Source organism: Rhinoderma darwinii, chromosome 3 (assembly GCF_050947455.1).
Source record: "Rhinoderma darwinii isolate aRhiDar2 chromosome 3, aRhiDar2.hap1, whole genome shotgun sequence".
Lineage (NCBI taxonomy): Eukaryota > Metazoa > Chordata > Amphibia > Anura > Rhinodermatidae > Rhinoderma > Rhinoderma darwinii.
Genome location: NC_134689.1, coordinates 119,955,305 through 119,975,616, shown reverse-complemented (window position 1 = coordinate 119,975,616; position 20,312 = coordinate 119,955,305). Strand labels below are relative to the sequence as shown.

The 20,312-nt window shown below is 43.8% G+C and overlaps 1 protein-coding gene across 3 annotated transcripts in view; it reads left to right on the top strand.

Moving 5' to 3' along the window:
- The window catches only part of UNC5A (unc-5 netrin receptor A), a 331,913-nt gene extending 317,112 nt beyond the window's left edge, over window positions 1-14,801 (top strand). For all 3 annotated transcript variants that reach the window (XM_075856631.1, XM_075856630.1, XM_075856629.1), the window contains one exon: window positions 13,586-14,801. In XM_075856631.1, the coding sequence (XP_075712746.1) occupies window positions 13,586-13,751 (166 nt within the window). In that variant the 3' untranslated portion in view covers window positions 13,752-14,801. The remainder of the gene's footprint in view (window positions 1-13,585) is intronic.
- The last annotated feature ends 5,511 nt before the right edge of the window (window positions 14,802-20,312 follow it).

Sequence of the window (20,312 nt, the reverse complement as noted above, 5' to 3'; positions counted from 1 at the left end):
CCCCTGTAGGTAACGCCATACAGACCCACTATGGGTAACGCCATACAGCCCCCCTGTAGGTAATGCCATACAGCCCCCCCTGTAGGTAATGCCATACAGCCCCCCCCTGTAGGTAACGCTATACAGCCCTCTGTAAGTAACGCTATACAGTCCCCCCTGTAGGTAACGCCATACAGATCCCCCCTGTAGGTAACACCATACAGATCCCCCCCTGTAGGTAACGCCGTACAGCCCCAACCCCCATAAAAAATCCGACCTATAGTGTGTCCTAGAAAAGACATGTATCCCCTATCCACAGGAAAGGGGATACATGTGTGATCGCTGGCATTGATAGGGAGATTGGGGACCGAAAGTCCCCCGAAGTTCTCCATGACTAGCCTCTGAATTCCGGAGTCGGCGCAGCTCAATAAAAATGAAAGGAGCGCTGGTCACGCATGCGACACAGACCACGGAAGTCCGAGGTTTGACATGGAGAACTTCAAGGGACTTTCGGTCCCCCGTTCTCCCTAACAATGCCAGCGATCACACATTTATCTCCTATCCTGTGGATAGGGGATACATGTCTTTTGTAGGAACAACCCCTTTAATGGCAGAGCGGGGAGATACCCTGCTCTGCCGTAGTGTTCCTTGACGTCGCGCTGTAGTAGCCATAGCGGCAGCTAGCGAAGCCCCCGGCCATGGTGGGTGCCCGTGCCGGCAGGCGACACGGGCCCCCTCATGCCGCGGGCCCCGTAGCAGCCGCTATGGCTGCTACAGCGGTAGTTACGCCACTGCATTCAAGGGTGTACAAGAAGCAGGGACCATGCAATAGAGCAAGCCCTCTCTCCAAAATGCAAGCTATATATATCTGAATGTAAATGGTAAAATGTAAACCATTTACGGTATTCCACTAAAATGGGATAAAACAGTTAAACCACAGTAAAGACCCTTTAACACTGGTCAATTATCAGGCAAATGGGTGTTCACAGAACGCTCGTTCCCGATAATTGCCCTGTGTAAACACGGCAACGATCAGTCGATGCATGATCAAATGCTCCTTCATTGGCTGATTGTATCGTTTTAAATGCCTGAACTATTATCGTTGTCGGCAGCACATCTCCCTGTGTAAAGAGGGAGACGTGCTGCCAACATGATAATAATGTATGGGGATGAGCGATCGGTGTAACAAGCGCTCATCCCCATTCTAGCTCCTTGGGAAAGGAGCAAATGAGCGCCGATCAACGAGCTGTTTCATTGATCGGCGCTCATTTACACGGCCCACATCGGGCCATGTAAAAGTACCTTAAAGGGAATGTGTTGTTAGCAAAAAATGTTTTGTTTTTTTTAGTTAAACAATTAGTGTATAGGTGATTAAACATTGTTCTATTTTTTTTTTTTTTTTTCACGAGTCAGGAAATATTATAAATTGGATTCAATTGGATTCTAATTTATAATATTTCCCATTGCTGGTCACTAGATGGAGCAATTCCCAAAATTGCAGCATTGCATGTGGTAAAGCAACCACATTGCTTTATGCTGCAAAATTGGGAAAAAATCCCTCGCTCTAGTGAGCTCTCAGAATCCCCCCCTCCTTTATCCTGGCTAGTGCCGGGAGAAACGAGGGGATTGAACGGTCTAACCTCCTACACTGTGTGTCGCCATTTTTTGAGCTAACACACAGTGTAGTAGGTTAACATACACTAGTATACACACAGTAAAACACGAACATACATAGAAATCACTTACCTGCTCCAGTCGCCGCCGCTCCCTCCAGTCCGTCCGCTCCGTCTGCGGCCGCTGCTCCATGTGCACAAGTCCGGAAGCCGCGACCGGAAGTAGTAATCTTACTGTCCGGCCGCGACTTCCGGTCCACAGGAAAATGGCGCCGGACGGCGCGCATTTCAAATTGGACTGTGTGGGAGCGGCGCATGCGCCGTTCCCACACAGACGGCATACACCATAGTGGAAGTAACGGGCCCCGTTCGCATTCCCTATGGGACTGGAGCTGCCGTATTCCATGTCTGTATGTGTCGTTAATCGACACATACAGAAATGGAAAAAAAAATGGCAGCCCCCATAGGGAAGAAAAAGTGTAAAAATAAAAAAAAGTAACACACAAACACACAAATAAATACAAACGTTTTCAATAAAACACTAACATCAAACTGATATAAAAACAAAAAATTTGGGTGACACTGTTCCTTTAACACCCGACTATCTTTTTAGTAATTTACATCTCTACCACAGTCAGTACTTGTGGACTGGAAATAAAGCAAGATCAAAGGACACAACAGAAACCTCTTATCTCCTCCTTTTACAAGATGCATCTGTGGACCTAAATCTTGGGAATCAGTTCACAGTTGTGCAATTGTAATTGTTTTTCTGGATATCTGTATTTCACACTGATTTGGATACACCATACTTTCCCTTTAACAAACATGCTTTTTTTTCTGCCGTGAAATGCTTGTCCTTCTCACCTATATCACTTTTACAATCTACAGATAAGAGCACAAGCTCAAAAACCATAGCAACTAGCCATTTCTTTGCCCCCTATGCACCCTCTACACAAAAACTGTAAATTAAAATGTCACAGTTATTAGATATCCTTCCAAAAGTGGTTTCTTTCCCTGGCAGCCTAAAAGTATTTTTCCAAACTTCATACAAAAAAAGTAAAGAAAAACAACGGACTCTTCTAATTATTGCCTGAAACAAAGCTTCAATTTTATGGAAATAGAATTTATGGGGAATTGGCATTACTTGATCATTTTGGTCATTGGTATTATATACATTCAAAATAACCAGAACTCATTGTTACATTCAGTCTAGATTCACACATGCAGTTTTAAAGCAGTCTTTTATGCAGTTTTGTTAGCCAAAGCCAGGAGTGGATACAAAAAAAGAGGAGATGTATCATTCTTGCCTCTATAGTTTCCCTGCCTTTTTTATACTCTCCTGGCTTTGTCTCCAAAATGGCATAAAAAAAATTGCACCATAAATTGCATCAAAACTGTATGTGTGAATCCAGCCTTAACTATGTCCCTCTGCAATTTAGCATTTCTAAAAATATATACCTCCTACTAAATGACAGCAACACTCACAAAATAATTATAAATTCAATTAAAACGTTATTGTTACATATAAATTGATAAAAATACATGAAAATGTAAACATACCCACAGTAAAGGATTAACCCCAAGGTCTTATAATCAATCAGATACAGTACATAAAAAATGGAAAGTGGAAATGCTACAATCAATGTAAGGCTTCGTTCACTTCTGCATTGGGTGTTTCCGATCATGGGTTCCGTCAGACCTTTCCATCAGGGGAATCACGAACGGAAATCATAGTTTTCCGTTTGCATTACCATTGATTTCAATGGTAATGCTTCCATTGCAAATGGTTTCCGTTTGTCTCCGTTCCATAAGGTTTCGTTTTGTTTTTTTTGCGGAATTAATAGCGCAGTCGACTACACTATTGATTCCACCAGAAAAACGGAAACCTTACGAAACGGAGACATACTGAAGGAAAGAACTGACGGAACCCATACACAAATGTGAACGAAGCCTAAGCCACATAAGTATACTAGGACAGGAGTTAAAGGCTATGTAAACCTTTAAATGCCATTTTTTTTATAAAAAGAGTATGATTGGTGCAACTCCATAGATCATTTTTATGCGTTGGTGCAGAGGATTGGAGGATCTCATCGCCCATACCCCAGTGGCGACTACTCCTACATAAACACCTGGCTTCAGTGGAACATTTTCCTTTCGTCCTTTGTGTACCATACATTGCTCAGCTAATGTTGTCCCTGCTATACCGAATGGGAAGTGGTATCTTCCCCCAGATCTGTTTTCTTCTAATGTGCCTACTTCTAATCTGCCACTTTACTGTATTATCATCATTACTCAGGTTCCAGGTTCGTCATGTCCCCACCTTCCGTTTTCTAATCTGTAGTACTTTGTACTGGCTTCTTCTCTATCTCTCCTCTGTGCTTCTTCCTCTAAACAGGTATGGTCCATCTAATTTGCTAGCGACCACCACCAACATAGGCCTACGTTGCCGGCACTTATTTTGTCTGGGTTGCAATGGACTCGCCCACCTCCTACACCTCTTTCCAGCTGCGAGTCATCTCCTTGACTCTGATGGTTATATTGGACTGTCTATACACTGAAATTAATATGGATCTTTGCCGTTTCGCTGAATTTTATGGGTTTTTTTTGTATGCTTTTGAATCTTTTGTATTTGTATTTTATTTACTTTCAGTTGGTATAAAATAAAAATTCTTGAATTTGTAAAAAAAACTTTTTGAGATACAGCTGCTTTGTATCCTGTATGCAAAGCAGCTGTATCATTCACTAAATTCTGTTCCCATCAGGTCTGCGGGACTGACTGGTTCAGTGTCAGTGGGTCCTACATGATCCAACTTTAATCTATCACAGAGTGGCGTAAATACCACTGTAGCAGCCACAGCTGCTCCTACAGCGGTAGCGACACTACATTCAATGGTGTCTGCGTCCTTCGGATGCAGATACTATTGAACACTATGACAGAGCAGGGATGTATCTCCCTGATCTACCAAAGGCTACTGTATACAGTGGCGTAGCTCTAAGACCCGCAACGGTCGCAATTGCAACCATGCCCCTAAACCTGGGGGGCCGGCTGACAATTCCATGCTCCAGCATTCACTCTGCCGTGAGCGGCTGGGCGCAAGCAGGCACGATGTAGTGATGTCATCGCCTATCTGCGCCAAGTCACTCACAACACACACCGGAGGAGAAGGGGATAGGTAAGTAATTATGTTATTGTTTTTCTATTAGGCACTATGGGGCATTATACTGGGTAGGGAAGGGAGGCTGATATGTTGACTGCTATAGGAGCATTTTACTATATGGGGCAGCATTATACTGTATTGGGGCATTATACTGTGGGGGCAGCTATGGGGGGGCATTATACTGTATGGGGGCATTATACTGTGGGGACAGCTATGGGGGCATTATACAGTATGGGGGCATTATACTGTGGGGGCAGCTATGGGAGGCATTATACTGTGTCGGGACAGCTATGGAGAACATTATACTACGTAGGAGCAGTATGGGGGGTATTATGCGATGTGGGGGCAGCTATGGGGGCATTATACTTTGGGGGCAGCTATGGCGGCATTATACTGTGTGGTGGCAGCTATGGAGGCATTATACTGTGGGGGCAGCTATGGGGGACATTATACTGTGGGGCAGCTATGGGGGCATTATACTGTGGGGCAGCTATGGGGGCATTACACTGTGTCGGGGCAGCTATGGGGGGAATTTTACTGTGGTGGACAGCTATGGGGGCATTATACTGTGCGGGGCAGCTATGGGGGCATTATACTGTGTGTGGGCAGCCATATACTGTGGAGGCAGCTATGGGGGCATTATACTGTGGAGGCAGCTATGGGGTGCATTATACTGTGGGGGCATCCATGAGGGCTGTCAGGGAAGCGGCTGAGCATAGGCATGTGCAGGGGTCTGGTGGTTTTGGGTAGGGGGCCCAAGCTGAATTCTTGCACCAGGGCCCATGAGTCTTTAGCTACGCCCCTGGTAACATACATGTTCCATGTCAGGAGTCCAATTGTATCTATCTGTTGCCCTTGGATCCTTCCCAGCAGTAGGATAAAATTCAAACTAAAAATTATATATATATAACATTTAATTTTGGGGGACGGGTTTTGGCACACTGCACTAGGCTAATTACAAGCAGAGTGTGACAGAGTGCACTCTCCACACAAAATAATTCTTGAAACGTAGTCTGCAGAGCATAGCTGCGGTTACGTGACCAGTCGCTCTAAGCTCGCCCACAGAGTGGAGGGTTGCAAAGAGAAGAAGCAGAAGCACTGGAGACTGGACAGAGGTTTAAAAAAGATAGAACATGTAAAGTAAGTCACTAAAATTATAACTACCAGCTTAGAAATGCATGGACATTAGAATTTTAGCACTAAGTTCGTGGAGAAAGCCTTTTAAGGCTCTTTATGAACTATGTTCAGCATATGGTAAACTCCTGGAGCATGCATCAAAAATATCCGTAGGGCCCTATCCACCTGGCATATGCCAAAAGGGTGTATTTTTAAAATAGACCAGGCCGGAATGCTTCAGCATATTTTTTGTTGTTGTATAAAATAGAATAGTAGATGAAGCTATTCTATATAGAGGGATATAGTAAAAAAAACAACATATAAATGTTTTTAGAATGGGGCCCTATGAAAAACGTATGGCTATACAGTGAAGGAAATAAGTATTTGATCCCTTGCTGATTTTGTAAGTTTGCCCACTGTCAAAGACATGAACATTCTAGAATTTTTAGGCTAGGTTAATTTTACCAGTGAGAGATAGATTATATAAAAAAAAATAAAAAAAATAACATTGTCAAAATTATATATATTTATTTACATTGTGCACAGAGAAATAAGTATTTGATCCCAAACAAGACTTAATACTTGGTGGCAAAACCCTTGTTGGCACGCACAGCAGTCAGACATTTTTAGTAGTTGATGATGAGGTTTGCACACATGTTAGATGGAATTTTGGCCCATTCCTCTTTGCAGATCATCTGTAAATCATTAAGATTTCGAGGCTGTCGCTTGGCAACTCGGATCTTCAGCTCCCTCCATAAGTTTTCGATGGGATTAAGGTCTGGAGACTGGCTAGGCCACTCCATGACCTTAATGTGCTTCTTTTTGAGCCACTCCTTTGTTGCCTTGGCTGTATGTTTCGGGTCATTGTCGTGCTGGAAGACCCAGCCACGAGCCATTTTTAATGTCCTGGTGGAGGGAAGGAGGTTGTCACTCAGGATTTGACGGTACATGGCTCCATCCATTCTCCCATTGATGCAGTGAAGTAGTCCTGTGCCCTTAGCAGAGAAACACCCACAAAACATAATGTTTCCACCTCCATGCTTGACAGTGGGGACGGTGTTCTTTGGGTCATAGGCAGCATTTCTCTTCCTCCAAATCCAGCGAGTTGAGTTAATGCCAAAGAGCTCAATTTTAGTCTCATCTGACCACAGCACCTTCTCCCAATCACTCTCAGAATCATCCAGATGTTCATTTGCTAACTTCAGACGGGCCTGTACATGTGCCTTCTTGAGCAGGGGGACCTTGCAGGCACTGCAGGATTTTAATCCATTACGGCGTAATGTGTTACCAATGGTTTTCTTGGTGACTGTGGTCCCAGCTGCCTTGAGATCATTAACAAGTTCCCCCCGTGTAGTTTTCGGCTGAGCTCTCACCTTCCTCAGGATCAAGGATACCCCAAGAAGTGAGATTTTGCATGGAGCCCCAGATCGATGTCGATTGACAGTCATTTTGTATGTCTTCCATTTTCTTACTATTGCACCAACAGTTGTTTCCTTCTCACCCAGCGTCTTACTTATGGTTTTGTAGCCCATTCCAGCCTTGTGCAGGTCTATGATCTTGTCCCTGACATCCTTAGAAAGCTCTTTGGTCTTGCCCATGTTGTAGAGGTTAGAGTCAGACTGATTCATTGAGTCTGTGGACAGGAGTCTTTTATACAGGTGACCATTTAAGACAGCTGTCTTTAATGCAGGCACCAGGTTGATTTGGAGCGTGTAACTGGTCTGGAGGAGGCTGAACTCTTAATGGTTGGTAGGGGATCAAATACTTATTTCTCTGTGCACAATGCAAATAAATATATATAATTTTGACAATGTGATTTTCTTATTTTTTTTTAATATAATCTATCTCTCACTGGTAAAATTAACCTAGCCTAAAAATTCTAGACTGTTCATGACTTTGACAGTGGGCAAAATTACAAAATCAGCAAGGGATCAAATACTTATTTCCTCCACTGTATCTGCCATATGCGCAGCCTTCCATTCGAGATATACATCAGGAAATCTTCCAGATGTATACCTCTGACAGGAGGCTAAAACATGATGTGAACAGAGCCTTAAACTTCATTAATATCTGGTGCCAGTGGTGTCCCGTTTTATGCCCAGGGAAACTGCCCCGCCAGCCACCCCTAGCTACGTCCTTTTTTTAAAGGTGTTGTCTCATGAAGACATACCCTTTTTAAATAAAAGCAGGCACGCTGATCAGCTGTTTGCCAAAGGTCCAGTTTCTCTAACACCCAGCGATCAGCTGATATCGCCGGGGAAGCCGTGTCTGTTTATGCAATCACGCTGCTGTGAAAATGTAGTATCACATGCTGGCCATTCAAATAAATGAGTGACCATGTAATACATACAATAGAGATTCCAAGTCCACTAGAGCAGGAGCGGCTCTTATCATCTTGTTTCAGGCTCATAGTGGGGGGTCCCAAGCAGTGGACCCTCTTTGACATACAATTCCCTGATAGGGATTATGTAAAGGGATTGTTTAATGAACCGAATAGCCTAAAACTGTGTTCTGGCCCACTAAATGCCTACACACAGATCAGAGGCAGAAGAATGAGAGGTGATAGTGACATAAGACAGATGTTTTATTTTGATTGTTTTCATTTAGTTGTATATCTTTTGGCAGGTTTTTACTATGTTCACACAGAGTTTTTTTACGAGTTTTTCCGACGCGGAAACCGCGCCACAAAACTTGTCAAAAACGGCCTGAAAATGCCTCCCATTGATTTCAATCACAGGCGGAAGCGTCTTTTTCCCGCGAGCGGTAAAACCGCCTCGCAGGAGAAAGAAGGGACATGCCCTATCTTCGGGCGTTTATGCCTCTGACCTCCCATTGACATCAATGGGAGGCAGAGAAAGCGTATTTTGCTGCGTTTTATGCCTGTAGCGCTCAATGGCCGTGGGCGAAATACGCAGTGAAAAACGCTGCGAAAATCGGCGTGCAGGGAGAGGAAAATTTGCCTCAGACTTCCAAACGGAATTTTGAGGCAGAATTTCCGCCTGCAAAAAACTCAGTGTGAACATATTTATTTACATTCCTATTTTGATCTGATAACCCAGAATGTTCGATATCCTGGTCCTTGGTGAGGTTTGTTGATGCTGTATTAAATTAATAGCGTGGATAATTTAATTACTAAATAATAAATATCATGTTTCATTTCAGAATAATTTTAATTAAAATTTCACGGTTTATTTTTTTACATTACGAGGAATCAATTTTGAGATTGAGTTAGTAAAATGAAAACTTACAGTGAATGTCCATAGTCTATATTTCTATTACAGAACTCCAAACCCCTACAATAGACAATACTAATTGGAATATATCTTGCTGCCTGCAGTCACCACTAGTGGGAGCTTTCTGAGTAAGGATTTATACAGCTTGCTTTGAACTTAATTATAAATAGTATGCAGTGAGCTCATTAGCTTCCCCAGTGGTGACTACAGGCAGTCAGAATTTTTATTTAAATGGTAACTAAACGTTCAAACTTCTGACATGTCAAAGTGACGTGTCAGAAGTTTTGATTGGTTGGGCTCCGAACACTGAGACACCCACCAATCCCTAAAAAAAAAGAGGCAGAAGCCGGTACTTGGCAACATCGGCTTTCCGGAAAAAGCCGAACAGAACGGAAGCAGCCGAGTGCTCACACGGGCGCTTCTGGCGCTTCATTTTAGCGATTGGTGGGGGTCTCAGTGCTTGGACCCCCAACAGTCAAAACTTCTGACATGTCACTATGATATGTCAGAAGTTTGTTAAGGGTAACTAAACGTTCAAGGATATAACTCTGAAAAGGGATTTAGAGTTCTGTAATAGAAAAAACGGATCATTAATCCCAATAAAGATATATTATGAAATTAATTAGCACAACTTTTCATACCTAGGATTTTTTTTTTACCAGGCATCAAATTTGTATTCCAAGCTATATACACACTATACGAATCTCTTATTCATCTGTTTACAAATTGCTTTTTTTAGCCGGATTACATCACTGTGCAATTAGCATTAGCATTACACATCATGAGCCCAAATTTACTAAAACTGGCGTATTGTATAGCAGTATAGTAAAGGAGATACTTAGAGATTTGTGCCAAATTTATGAAAAGGCGCATGCCCCTAAATAAATTTGGCACATTTTGCACTGTCTGAAGGCTGGAAAAAAGAATCTACACCTTCATTGAGCATAGGTTGATTTGCAACAAAATTAGTGCCGTTTTCAGGCTTTCTACTTTATAAATTTGACTACAAATACATCTCCTTGTGCACTACGCCCACTTCTCTCATCACTCCCCAAATTGGAAAATTAAAAAGCAAAGTCACAAATGTTAAATTTGCAGCACGTTAAATTACGGTTTTTGTTACAATTTACGCCAAAACCTAGCGTGAACTGCATGATAACTGTGGGCCATTGTGCCTCTACTCTACCTATAGGGCTGCTTTGTTGTTATTTAGCATGTGGCACCTATGAGTCCATTAGTAAGGGTTTGTTGAGACTGCTCCTTCTACTCACTATATCTACTCCGCCAAGGATTTCCATATGTTTCCTATGGCTATTATTTCTCCTTTGTGTCTACCGTCGTTTTAAGATTCAGTGTTGGTGACTTTTCTATGCTTTATTGATCATCCTAAACAGATTACTCAGATTTAGTCCTGGAATACCTCATACAAACAATGGTATGGATCCATAGCGCTGGAAATGCAGAGCGCATGACCTTGTTAGGTTACTTGAGTAAAATGTTTTAATTAAGTCCTTTTCTGAAATATGCCCCTTTCCAAACAGAACCTATATAAATATCTATATTTTAGACAAAGATGGTGGTTTTTTTGTCTTTTTTAAGTACAAGGAAATAAAGTACAGTCTTTATATGAGTCGATCAGTGATGGATAGATATTTATAAAGAGTACGGAATACATCTTTCCCATTCATTTTACAACCAAACGGTTCTACCTGACAGAAAAAGATAATAAACACATTCTTTTGATGTTTACCTGTGGCAAAGATACAGACAATGTAGGAAAAATAGAATGCAAAGAACGCTACTTCACCTGACATGCCTGGCTCTAATGTGCAAATATTGTCCCCATTTGTACCTGTACGCTATGTACGATAAAATTTATCAGGGATCACGGTCAAAACTACACTTGTCCTTTATGTGAACCGGAAGTCATGCTGTGCTAGGTAGGCAGGTGAATGAATACCGGCAAGAACATAAGAAAAATCGTTCATGTGAATGTAAGCCTATTTAAGAAATGCTTCAATCCAGAAATCAATGTTGGTACCATTACATGGCTGATTTGTTTTACCCAGTTTAACCCTGAGCTCCAAGAATGATCACGAATCTGTTTTGAAAAGAAATCTTGAATTTACCGTGAAGTAAAGAGTCCGTCATGACAGCTTAATCGTGATTAAACGGGTTCTAAATTAAATTGGTCCCATAATATATTTATTTTTTGCTATGTCATGGTTGTTCAGTATAAATTAATTATGAGAGGTGTACAATTGTTAAGATTTATTACTGAGCTTTGACTTAAATAGCAGCAGCATATTAAACTAAATATAATAATCATACATATAGTAAAAAGTCACATTAATCTAAATATAACATATTACACAGATGTTAGACTTTTAACCATTTATAAATATGTAACATGAGGTATAGAAACTTAGGGTATGTGCACACGAGAAGTGGCTTTTACGTCTGAAAAGACAGACTGTTTTCAGGAAAAAACAGCTGCCTCGTTTCAGACGTAAAAGCTCCTCCTCGCATTATGCGAGGCGTCTTTGACGCTCGTATATCTTGAGCTGCTCTTCATTGACTTCAATGAAGAACGGCTCAAATTACGTCCAAAGAAGTGTCCTGCACTTCTTTGCCGAGGCAGTCATTTTACGCGTCGTCGTTTGACAGCTCTCAAACGACGACGCGTAAATGACAGGTCGTCTGCACAGTACGTCGGCAAACCCATTCAAATGAATGGGCAGATGTTTGCCGACGTATTGTAGCCGTATTTTCAGACGTAAAATGAGGCATAATACGCCTCGTTTACGTCTGAAAATAGGTCGTGTGAACCCAGCCTTAGGGTATGTACACACGCTGAGCCAAAAACGTCTGAAAATACGGAGCTGTTTTCAAGGGAAAACAGCACCTGATTTTCAGACGTTTTTTGAGCAACTCACGTTTTTCGCGCCGTTTTGCCGCCGTTTTATCGGCCAAAAACGTCCCAAGAAGTGTCCTGCACTTCTTTTAACGAGGCTGTAATTTTACGCGTCGTCTTTTGACAGCCGTCAAACGACGACGCGTAAAATACAGGTCGTCGGCACAGTACGTCGGCAAACCCATTCAAATGAATGGGCAGATGTTTGCCGACGTATTGTAGCCCTATTTTCAGGCGTAAATCGAGGCATAATACCTGAATCGAGGCCTGAAAATAGGTCGTGTGAACCCAGCCTCAATCATACTACTTCTGTAAAACAGGTCTTCCAACACTGGTGGCAGGAATTCTACTCTCATCTTTCTCTGGACAATTTATCCTGGCAGACAATCCTTATATGTGACCATTTGTAGGAGAGTAGCAGAATATTCCTACCTGCAATAACTCAAACTATTAACAGAGAACTTCCCCTATACTGACAAATTTGACTGTTTTCTAACAAGCTAATTTACCCTTCCGTAACATATAGATATATCGAGAGCTAAAATACATCCCTACATTTCAACATACATACACATATCAATGATCGCAAATTGGCAATCACAGGCATACTTTGCACTAATGATAAAGACTGGAAAAATTGTCTCCACCATTTAAGGGGATCTTTCTGGGACATAACATTAAGCACAGAAAAAAGAAGAAAAGGGATTATCTCATCACAATAATCTGAGTACAGTACAGGTAGTATGGTGCCACCAGGATAATTTGTGTTAGAAAAAAATAAAGAAATGCCTGTAAAGAGAGGGCACTCGACTCTAGATTTATAAAAATATCAAAAGGTATTATTTAACAAAAAAAGATAATATTAAGGAATAATATCAAAATTACCTGTTTAGTGGTTATATTTACCCGGCCGGCATGTGATGTCTTTATTAGGATACAAGATCTTTTTTTTATATTATTCCTTAATATTCTTTTTTTTTTTTTTTAATAATAATACATTTTGATACTTTTATAAATCTAGAGTCGGGTGCCCTCTCTTTACAGGCGTTCATGTTTTTATTTTTCTAATACAATAATTAACCTCAAACCCTTTAGGGTATATGCACACGACCTCTTTTCAGACGTAATGGAGGCGTTTTACGCCTTGACTTATGTCTGAAAAGACGGCTCCAATACGACGGCAAACATCTGCCCATTGCTTGCAATGGGTCTTACGATGTTCTGTGCAGACGAGCTGTCATTTTACGCGTCGCTGTCAAAAGACGGCGCGTAAAATTACGCCCGCGGCAAAGACGTGCAGGACACTTCTTGGGACGTAATTGAAGCCGTTTTTCATTGACTCCAATGAAAACCAACTCCAATTACGTCCGTAAAAGACGCCGCGAAAAACGCATGCACTTGTCAAAACGTCTGAAATTCAGGAGCTGTTTTCTCCTGAAAACAGCTCCGTAATTTCAGACGTATTTTGCGCTGTCGTGTGAACTTACCCTTAGACTCTACTAGACTGTTTCAACTCTCCGGTTTGTCCCAATTGCTTCTAATATATTCTCTTCTGTCTTCTTTACTTGACAGCCATTTAGGTTTCTTCATCTCCAAATCAAGCCCTACCGCCATCCTCCTAAATCTATGGGAAGCACAGAACTTCCCAAATGGGAACCTGGCACGACTGGCAGCTGCTGTGGCAGAGATTGGGAAACAAGACTCTCTTATGTACATGATGTCAGAAGCGGAGTGCTGAAGGTTTATCAGTCACCTGCTCGATTCCAGCAAGTCCCATGTCCAAGCTTGGCCAAGGGGCTCAAACACACAATATTGGCCTGTGGGCTTACTCTTTAAAATGACCCTTCCCTGGCAACTGTGGGTTAGAGGGCTTCAAACATATCTTTTCATGGTTTAACCTCTGTGCAAGTGAAAGGGTAATGATATGTTCAGCTCCTTTATGCAGAGCAGGATGTTGCAGAAATGAAATCAGATGCCACATTCAACTGTGTGCCGTCAAATACATCATATAGATGCTGCTCTGATAAGTTTTTCATTAGAAGGTCAAACTTGAACAGACATCCCGTGTTTAAAGAAGGCATTGTCTATTATGTTGTTTCGTTAACTTACTGTGGACCCTACTAAAGAACACCAACACCACCTGGTACTTATTGCACTGGAAAGCAAAGGCACCACAGACACTTCATGGGAAGTCAACCCACCAATCACTACAGACTTTACTTCTCTCTCGAAACCAAGTGTCTTGTATTGCTACCTTGTCAGTGAAGGTGCGACAGTGACACCCAGTGTTTGTGTTGTTCAGTTGTTACACCCATACCCAGGTAAGTGAAAAAAGGTGCAATATTTAAAAAAAAAAAAAAAAAAAAAAGATTCCTACTTAACACAGATACATCCCCTACTTGATAGCCATACGGACCTTAGAGGGTGCATCAGAGGTCATTTTTTACCCGAGCAAGGGGGAAATCCGAAATAAATAGAATTCATTGGCCCTTTCACCCCTCAAGCCAGCTGTATATGCAAAACGAGAGCACGCCCTGCTCCAGGAGTGAATGAATGAGTGTGTTTGACAGTGGACGCGTGTGCACAAGTGTTGTTTTTATTTTCAGACCAAGAAAAGTCATTTGAAAAATAAAATTGTGTAATGATCAGTGTTTTTTTTCTACATTCTGTATTAAAGTGCATTCAAGTATTACACTTGGCCTTATGTATATATTATGTTCATTCCGCTGAAGGTGTATAGTACTTTTAGGTGACTTGAATGTAAATAAATTATATATATTGCTAAAAAGTCTGTATGGTTTGATTAAAAGAAGAGATCATTGTCTGCTTTCGAAGGCTCCTTTCGTGACGTCAGCTTGCAGTGGAGAAAAATGAAAATAGTGACAATGCTAAAATAAATCAAATTTTATTGATTGCTTTGCTAAACATTTACTCTCAACAAGCTTTCTTTTGTTTTACTTAAAACCAGCAGGGTAAGGCAGCGCGCTGTTCGGTGAGGTTGTCGAATTGCTTGTTAATGGCGTGCGGTGTTGTAGGTAAAGCGGTTTACCTGCAAACTTGTGCAGAAATTATGAATGACTATTGGCTGCATGATTTTTCTGATAAAAAGCAGTAGAGATGAGCGAACTTATGAAAAGTTCGGTTCGGCAGGTTCGCCGAATTTCGTGAAAAAGTTTGATTCGGACCGAACTAGTTCTGACCGAACCTGTAATACAAGAAAGGCCCTAAAAATCGTGTATAACACTGTTTAAAAGCCCTAGGAGCCCTGTATAACACTCTTAGGTCACCCATAAGTGTATCCAAGCACTTTTGAGCTGTCTTTAAGGCAAAGTTAGTGTCAAAGTTACGCCAACATGTATGGCTATAGGAAAACGGATGGGACACGGTGATAACTAACAGAAACCACTGCACTTGTGCATGTTGTATGCTTAATGCATTGTTAAAAAAGGTACACAAATTAACCATTTTAGGCGGCTGATGCCTGCCAGGGTTCATACATATAAGGTGGTAAAAGAAGAAGCAATGGCTTTTGACAAGCCCTCAAAAAATTTACCCTTTTTATTGGCAGATGCCTACCGGGTTCTTCCATACATGGATGTAAAAGGAACAAGCAATGGCTTTTGACAAGCCCTCAAAAAATTTACCCTTTTTATTGGCAGATGCCTGCTGGGGTTCTTTTACATATGGATGTAAAAGCAACAAGCAATGGCTTTTGATAAGCCCTCCAAAAATTGCCCCTTTTTATTGGCAGATGCCTGCTGGGGTTCTTCCATACATGGATGTAAAAGCAACAAGCAATGGCTTTTGACAAGCCCTCAAAAAATTTACCCTTTTTATTGGCAGATGCCTGCCGGGGTTCTTCCATACATGGATGTAAAAGCAACAAGCAATGGCTTTTGACAAGCCCTCAAAAAATGTACCCTTTTTATTGGCAGATGCCTGCCGGGGTTCATCCATACATGGATGTAAAAGCAACAAGCAATTGCTTTTGACAAGCCCTCCAAAAATTTACCCTTTTTATTGGCAGATGCCTGCCGGGGTTCTTCCATACATGGATGTAAAAGCAACAAGCAATGGCTTTTGACAAGCCCTCAAAAAATGTACCCTTTTTATTGGCAGATGCCTGCCGGGGTTCATCCATACATGGATGTAAAAGCAACAAGCAATTGCTTTTGACAAGCCCTCCAAAAATGTACCCTTTTTATTGGCAAGGGTGGTAGTAGTAGCAGCACATTAAAAGACACTGGACAGTCACAGGACAAAGCCCTGTGGTGGGGCAAGCTTCAGGCCTGCTTGAAGCAGATGGCAGTGGAGGTGTATTGGTGGTAGTAGAGGTAGCCAACAGACAGCAAGGGTGGTAGTAGTAGTAGTAGTAGCAGCACATTAAAACAGACTGGACAGTCACAGGACAAAGCGCTGTGGTGGGGCAAGCCTCAGGCCTGCTTGTAGCAGACGGCAGTGGAGGTGTATTGGTGGTAGTAGAGGTAGCCAACACAGACAGCAAGGGTGGTAGTAGTAGTAGTAGCAGCACATTAAAAAAAGAGATTGGACGACAGTCACAGGACAAAGCCCTGTGGTGGGGCAGGCCTCAGGCCTGCTTGTAGCAGATGGGCGGCAGTGGAGGTGTATTGCTGGTAGTAGAGGTAGCCAACACAGACAGCAAGGGTGGTATTAGTAGTAGCAGCACATTAAAAAAAGAGACTGGACGACAGTCACAGGACAAAGCCCTGTGGTGGGGCAGGCCTCAGGCCTGCTTGTAGCAGACGGGCGGCAGTGGAGGTGTATTGGTGGTAGTAGAGGTAGCCAACACAGACAGCAAGGGTGGTAGACTGGTAGTAGCAGCACATTAAAAAAAGAGACTGGACGACAGTCACAGGACAAAGCCCTGTGGTGGGGCAGGCCTCAGGCCTGCTTGTAGCAGACGGGCGGCAGTGGAGGTGTATTGGTGGTAGTAGAGGTAGCCAACACAGACAGCAAGGGTGGTAGTAGTAGTAGTAGTAGTAGTAGCAGCACATTAAAAAAAGAGACTGGACGACAGTCACAGGACAAAGCCCTGTGGTGGGGCAGGCCTCAGGCCTGCTTGTAGCAGATGGGCGGCAGTGGAGGTGTATTGGTGGTAGTAGATGTAGCCAACACAGACAGCAAGGGTGGTAGACTGGTAGTAGCAGCACATTAAAAAAAGAGACTGGACGACAGTCACAGGACAAAGCCCTGTGGTGGGGCAGGCCTCAGGCCTGCTTGTAGCAGACAGGCGGCAGTGGAGGTGTATTGTTGGTAGTAGAGGTAGCCAACACAGACAGCAAGGGTGGTAGTAGTAGTAGCAGCACATTAAAAAAAGAGACTGGACGACAGTCACAGGACAAAGCCCTGTGGTGGGGCAGGTCTCAGGCCTGCTTGTAGCAGATGGGCGGCAGTGGAGGTGTATTGGTGGTAGTAGATGTTGCCAACACAGACAGCAAGGGTGGTAGTAGTAGTAGCAGCACATTAAAAAAAGAGACTGGACGACAGTCACAGGACAAAGCCCTGTGGTGGGGCAGGCCTCGGGCCTGCTTGTAGCAGACGGGCGGCAGTGGAGGTGTATTGGTGGTAGTAGAGGTAGCCAACACAGACAGCAAGGGTGGTAGACTGGTAGTAGCAGCACATTAAAAAAAGAGACTGGACGACAGTCACAGGACAAAGCCCTGTGGTGGGGCAGGCCTCAGGCCAGCTTGTAGCAGACGGGCGGCAGTGGAGGTGTATTGGTGGTAGTAGAGGTAGCCAACACAGACAGCAAGGGTGGTAGACTGGTGGTAGCAGCACATTAAAAAAAGAGACTGGACGACATTCACAGGACAAAGCCCTGTGGTGGGGCAGGCCTCAGGCCTGCTTGTAGCAGACGGGCGGCAGTGGAGGTGTATTGGTGGTAGTAGAGGTAGTAGAGGTAGCCAACACAGACAGCAAGGGTGGTAGACTGGTAGTAGCAGCACATTAAAAAAAGAGACTGGACGACACTGTGGTGGGGCAGGCCTGCTTGTAGCAGACGGCCCTGGGGGTGGATTGGTGGTAGAAGTAGTAGCAGCACCAACAGCGGCACATTAAAAAAAGAGTGGACAGGACAGAATCCCGTAGTAGCAGGCGGCAGTAGCAGGCGGCAGCGGCAGCAGCAGCATCCATGTTAGATCTAATCAGTGGCATCAGGCACAGGGGTTTTAAAATCCTCACCGATCCACGCTTGATTCATTTTCAGAAACGTGAGATTTTCCAAGCTGTTGGCGGACAATCTTGTTCGCTTAGGGGTGACGAAGCCCCGTGCCGCGCTGAATACCCTCTCTGACGCTACACTGGAGGGTGGACAAGACAGTACACCCATGGCAAACTGGGCCAGTTCTTGCCAATGATCCAATCTGCTGACCCAGAAGTCCATGGGGTCTGGGATCAGGATTTCTGACGGAGAAAGGGCACAGTCCAGGTACGAGTGAACCTGGTTGTTTAGGTGCTGCACCTGGTGATGGTGAACATCCCTTTGGTGACTACGATGTGTGTCAGGTCGGGGTGTTGGATGTAAAAATTTTGTCATCATATTTTCCAGACTGATTTGGCTGCTGCTGCTGCTGCAGATGTAGCTCTGCCGGAGGCGGTGGAACGATGAGACAGTAGGGAGCGGAGAGTGGCCCCCCGGTCAGACATGCTTGCAGTAGGTGTTTGCCGTTTGAAAGCCGTGACAAGCTGGCTGCATAGCTTCTCTCGATAATAAGCCAATTTTGCCTCCCTCTCGGAAGGCGCAAAAAACTCCCCCATTCTGGCTTTATACCGAGGGTCTAAAAGTGTGGCTATCCAGTACTCATCTCTTTGCTTCATGCTAACAATACGACAGTCAGCGCGCAAGTAACGAAGCATACAGCTCGCCATCCTGGCCAGCGTTTCAGAGGGCCCGGTTGGTTCCATATCCGCCCCATACTGCCATGGTTGTCCATCATCAAGGTCGTCGTCAGACTCGTCATCACCACCATCACTGTCATGTTGTGCGGCTGCCTCGTCCCCTATCCCTTCCTGTGATTCCATCTCCAAATCCAGCTCCTCTTCAGGTCCTGTTTCCTCATTCTCCTCCTTGTCCTCAACATCCATAGCCAGATGTGATCCTTCCTCCATCCTTTGCTGAATCATCGCTGTGAGCGTTTTCTCCATAATGAATATCAGCGGCATAACATCGTTCATTCCGCTAGCGTCACGGCTCACAAATCGTGTGGCCTCTTCAAAGGGCCTCAAAACGCGACATGCGTCTCTAACCAGCTGCCAGTGCCTGAGCTCGAAATTACACTGGCTCCAAACGCTGCCCGTCTGCTGCATCAGGAAATCATTCACGGCTTTCCGCTGTTCGTACAGACGGCCCAATGTGCAGGGTGGAATTCCAGCGTGTTGGAACGTCGCAAATCAGGCTGTGTTCTGGGAGATTGTTTTGACGCTGCAAGTCCAGGAGGGCGTGCTTAAATGCATACGAACGTCTAAAGCGAACGCAAACCCTCCTGGACATGGCCAGCACACCCTTCAAACCAACATATGACTTTAAAGGGAACCTGTCACCAGCATTTCGCCTATTAAACCAGCAATACCTGGTGGTAGTGGGTGAAAAATCATTTCTATATAACCTATAATTGTCTTCTTAGTCGGCTCTGTAGCTTTAGTATTCAGTGTTTTAGTGTTCCCACGCCGTATGCTAATCAGCATAAAAGAGTCAAATCTTCGTTTGAAAAGAGTCAAATCTTCATTCCTCAAGTCTTTCCACGTTTACGCCGCCTCCTTACTTTTGATTGACAGCTCCTCGCCTTCCCCGAGCACACAAAATCCTGCGCCTGTGCATTGAGGTCCTCTTCTGGGGTGTGCGCACAACGGGACACCGGATTATTACGATAAAAGGCGCAAAATGTTTGCAGGCCGTTATGTACAGTCGGAGGAGGAGTTTAGGAGAGGGGATAACGGCAATGAACTTTTTATAGCAGCGGCCAGTGAGAGATATGTAAAGTTCAATAGGTGAAATGCTGGTGACAGGTTCCCTTTAAGAAGCGTGTTATGACCAGATTGATCACATGTGCCATGCAAGGAGCGTGTGTCAGGTGACCTAGACGCAGTGCAGCCATAACGTTCTTCCCGTTATCAGAGACAACATTGCCCAGTGTGAGTTTCAGAGGAGACAGCCAGCGTGCGATTTCCTCCTTGATGCACAGCAGCAGCACCTGCCCTGTGTGGCTTTTCTCGCCCAGGCTCAGCAGGTGTAAGACAGCGTTGTGGCGCTTCACCTTGCACCTATGAAAAGAGGAGGGAG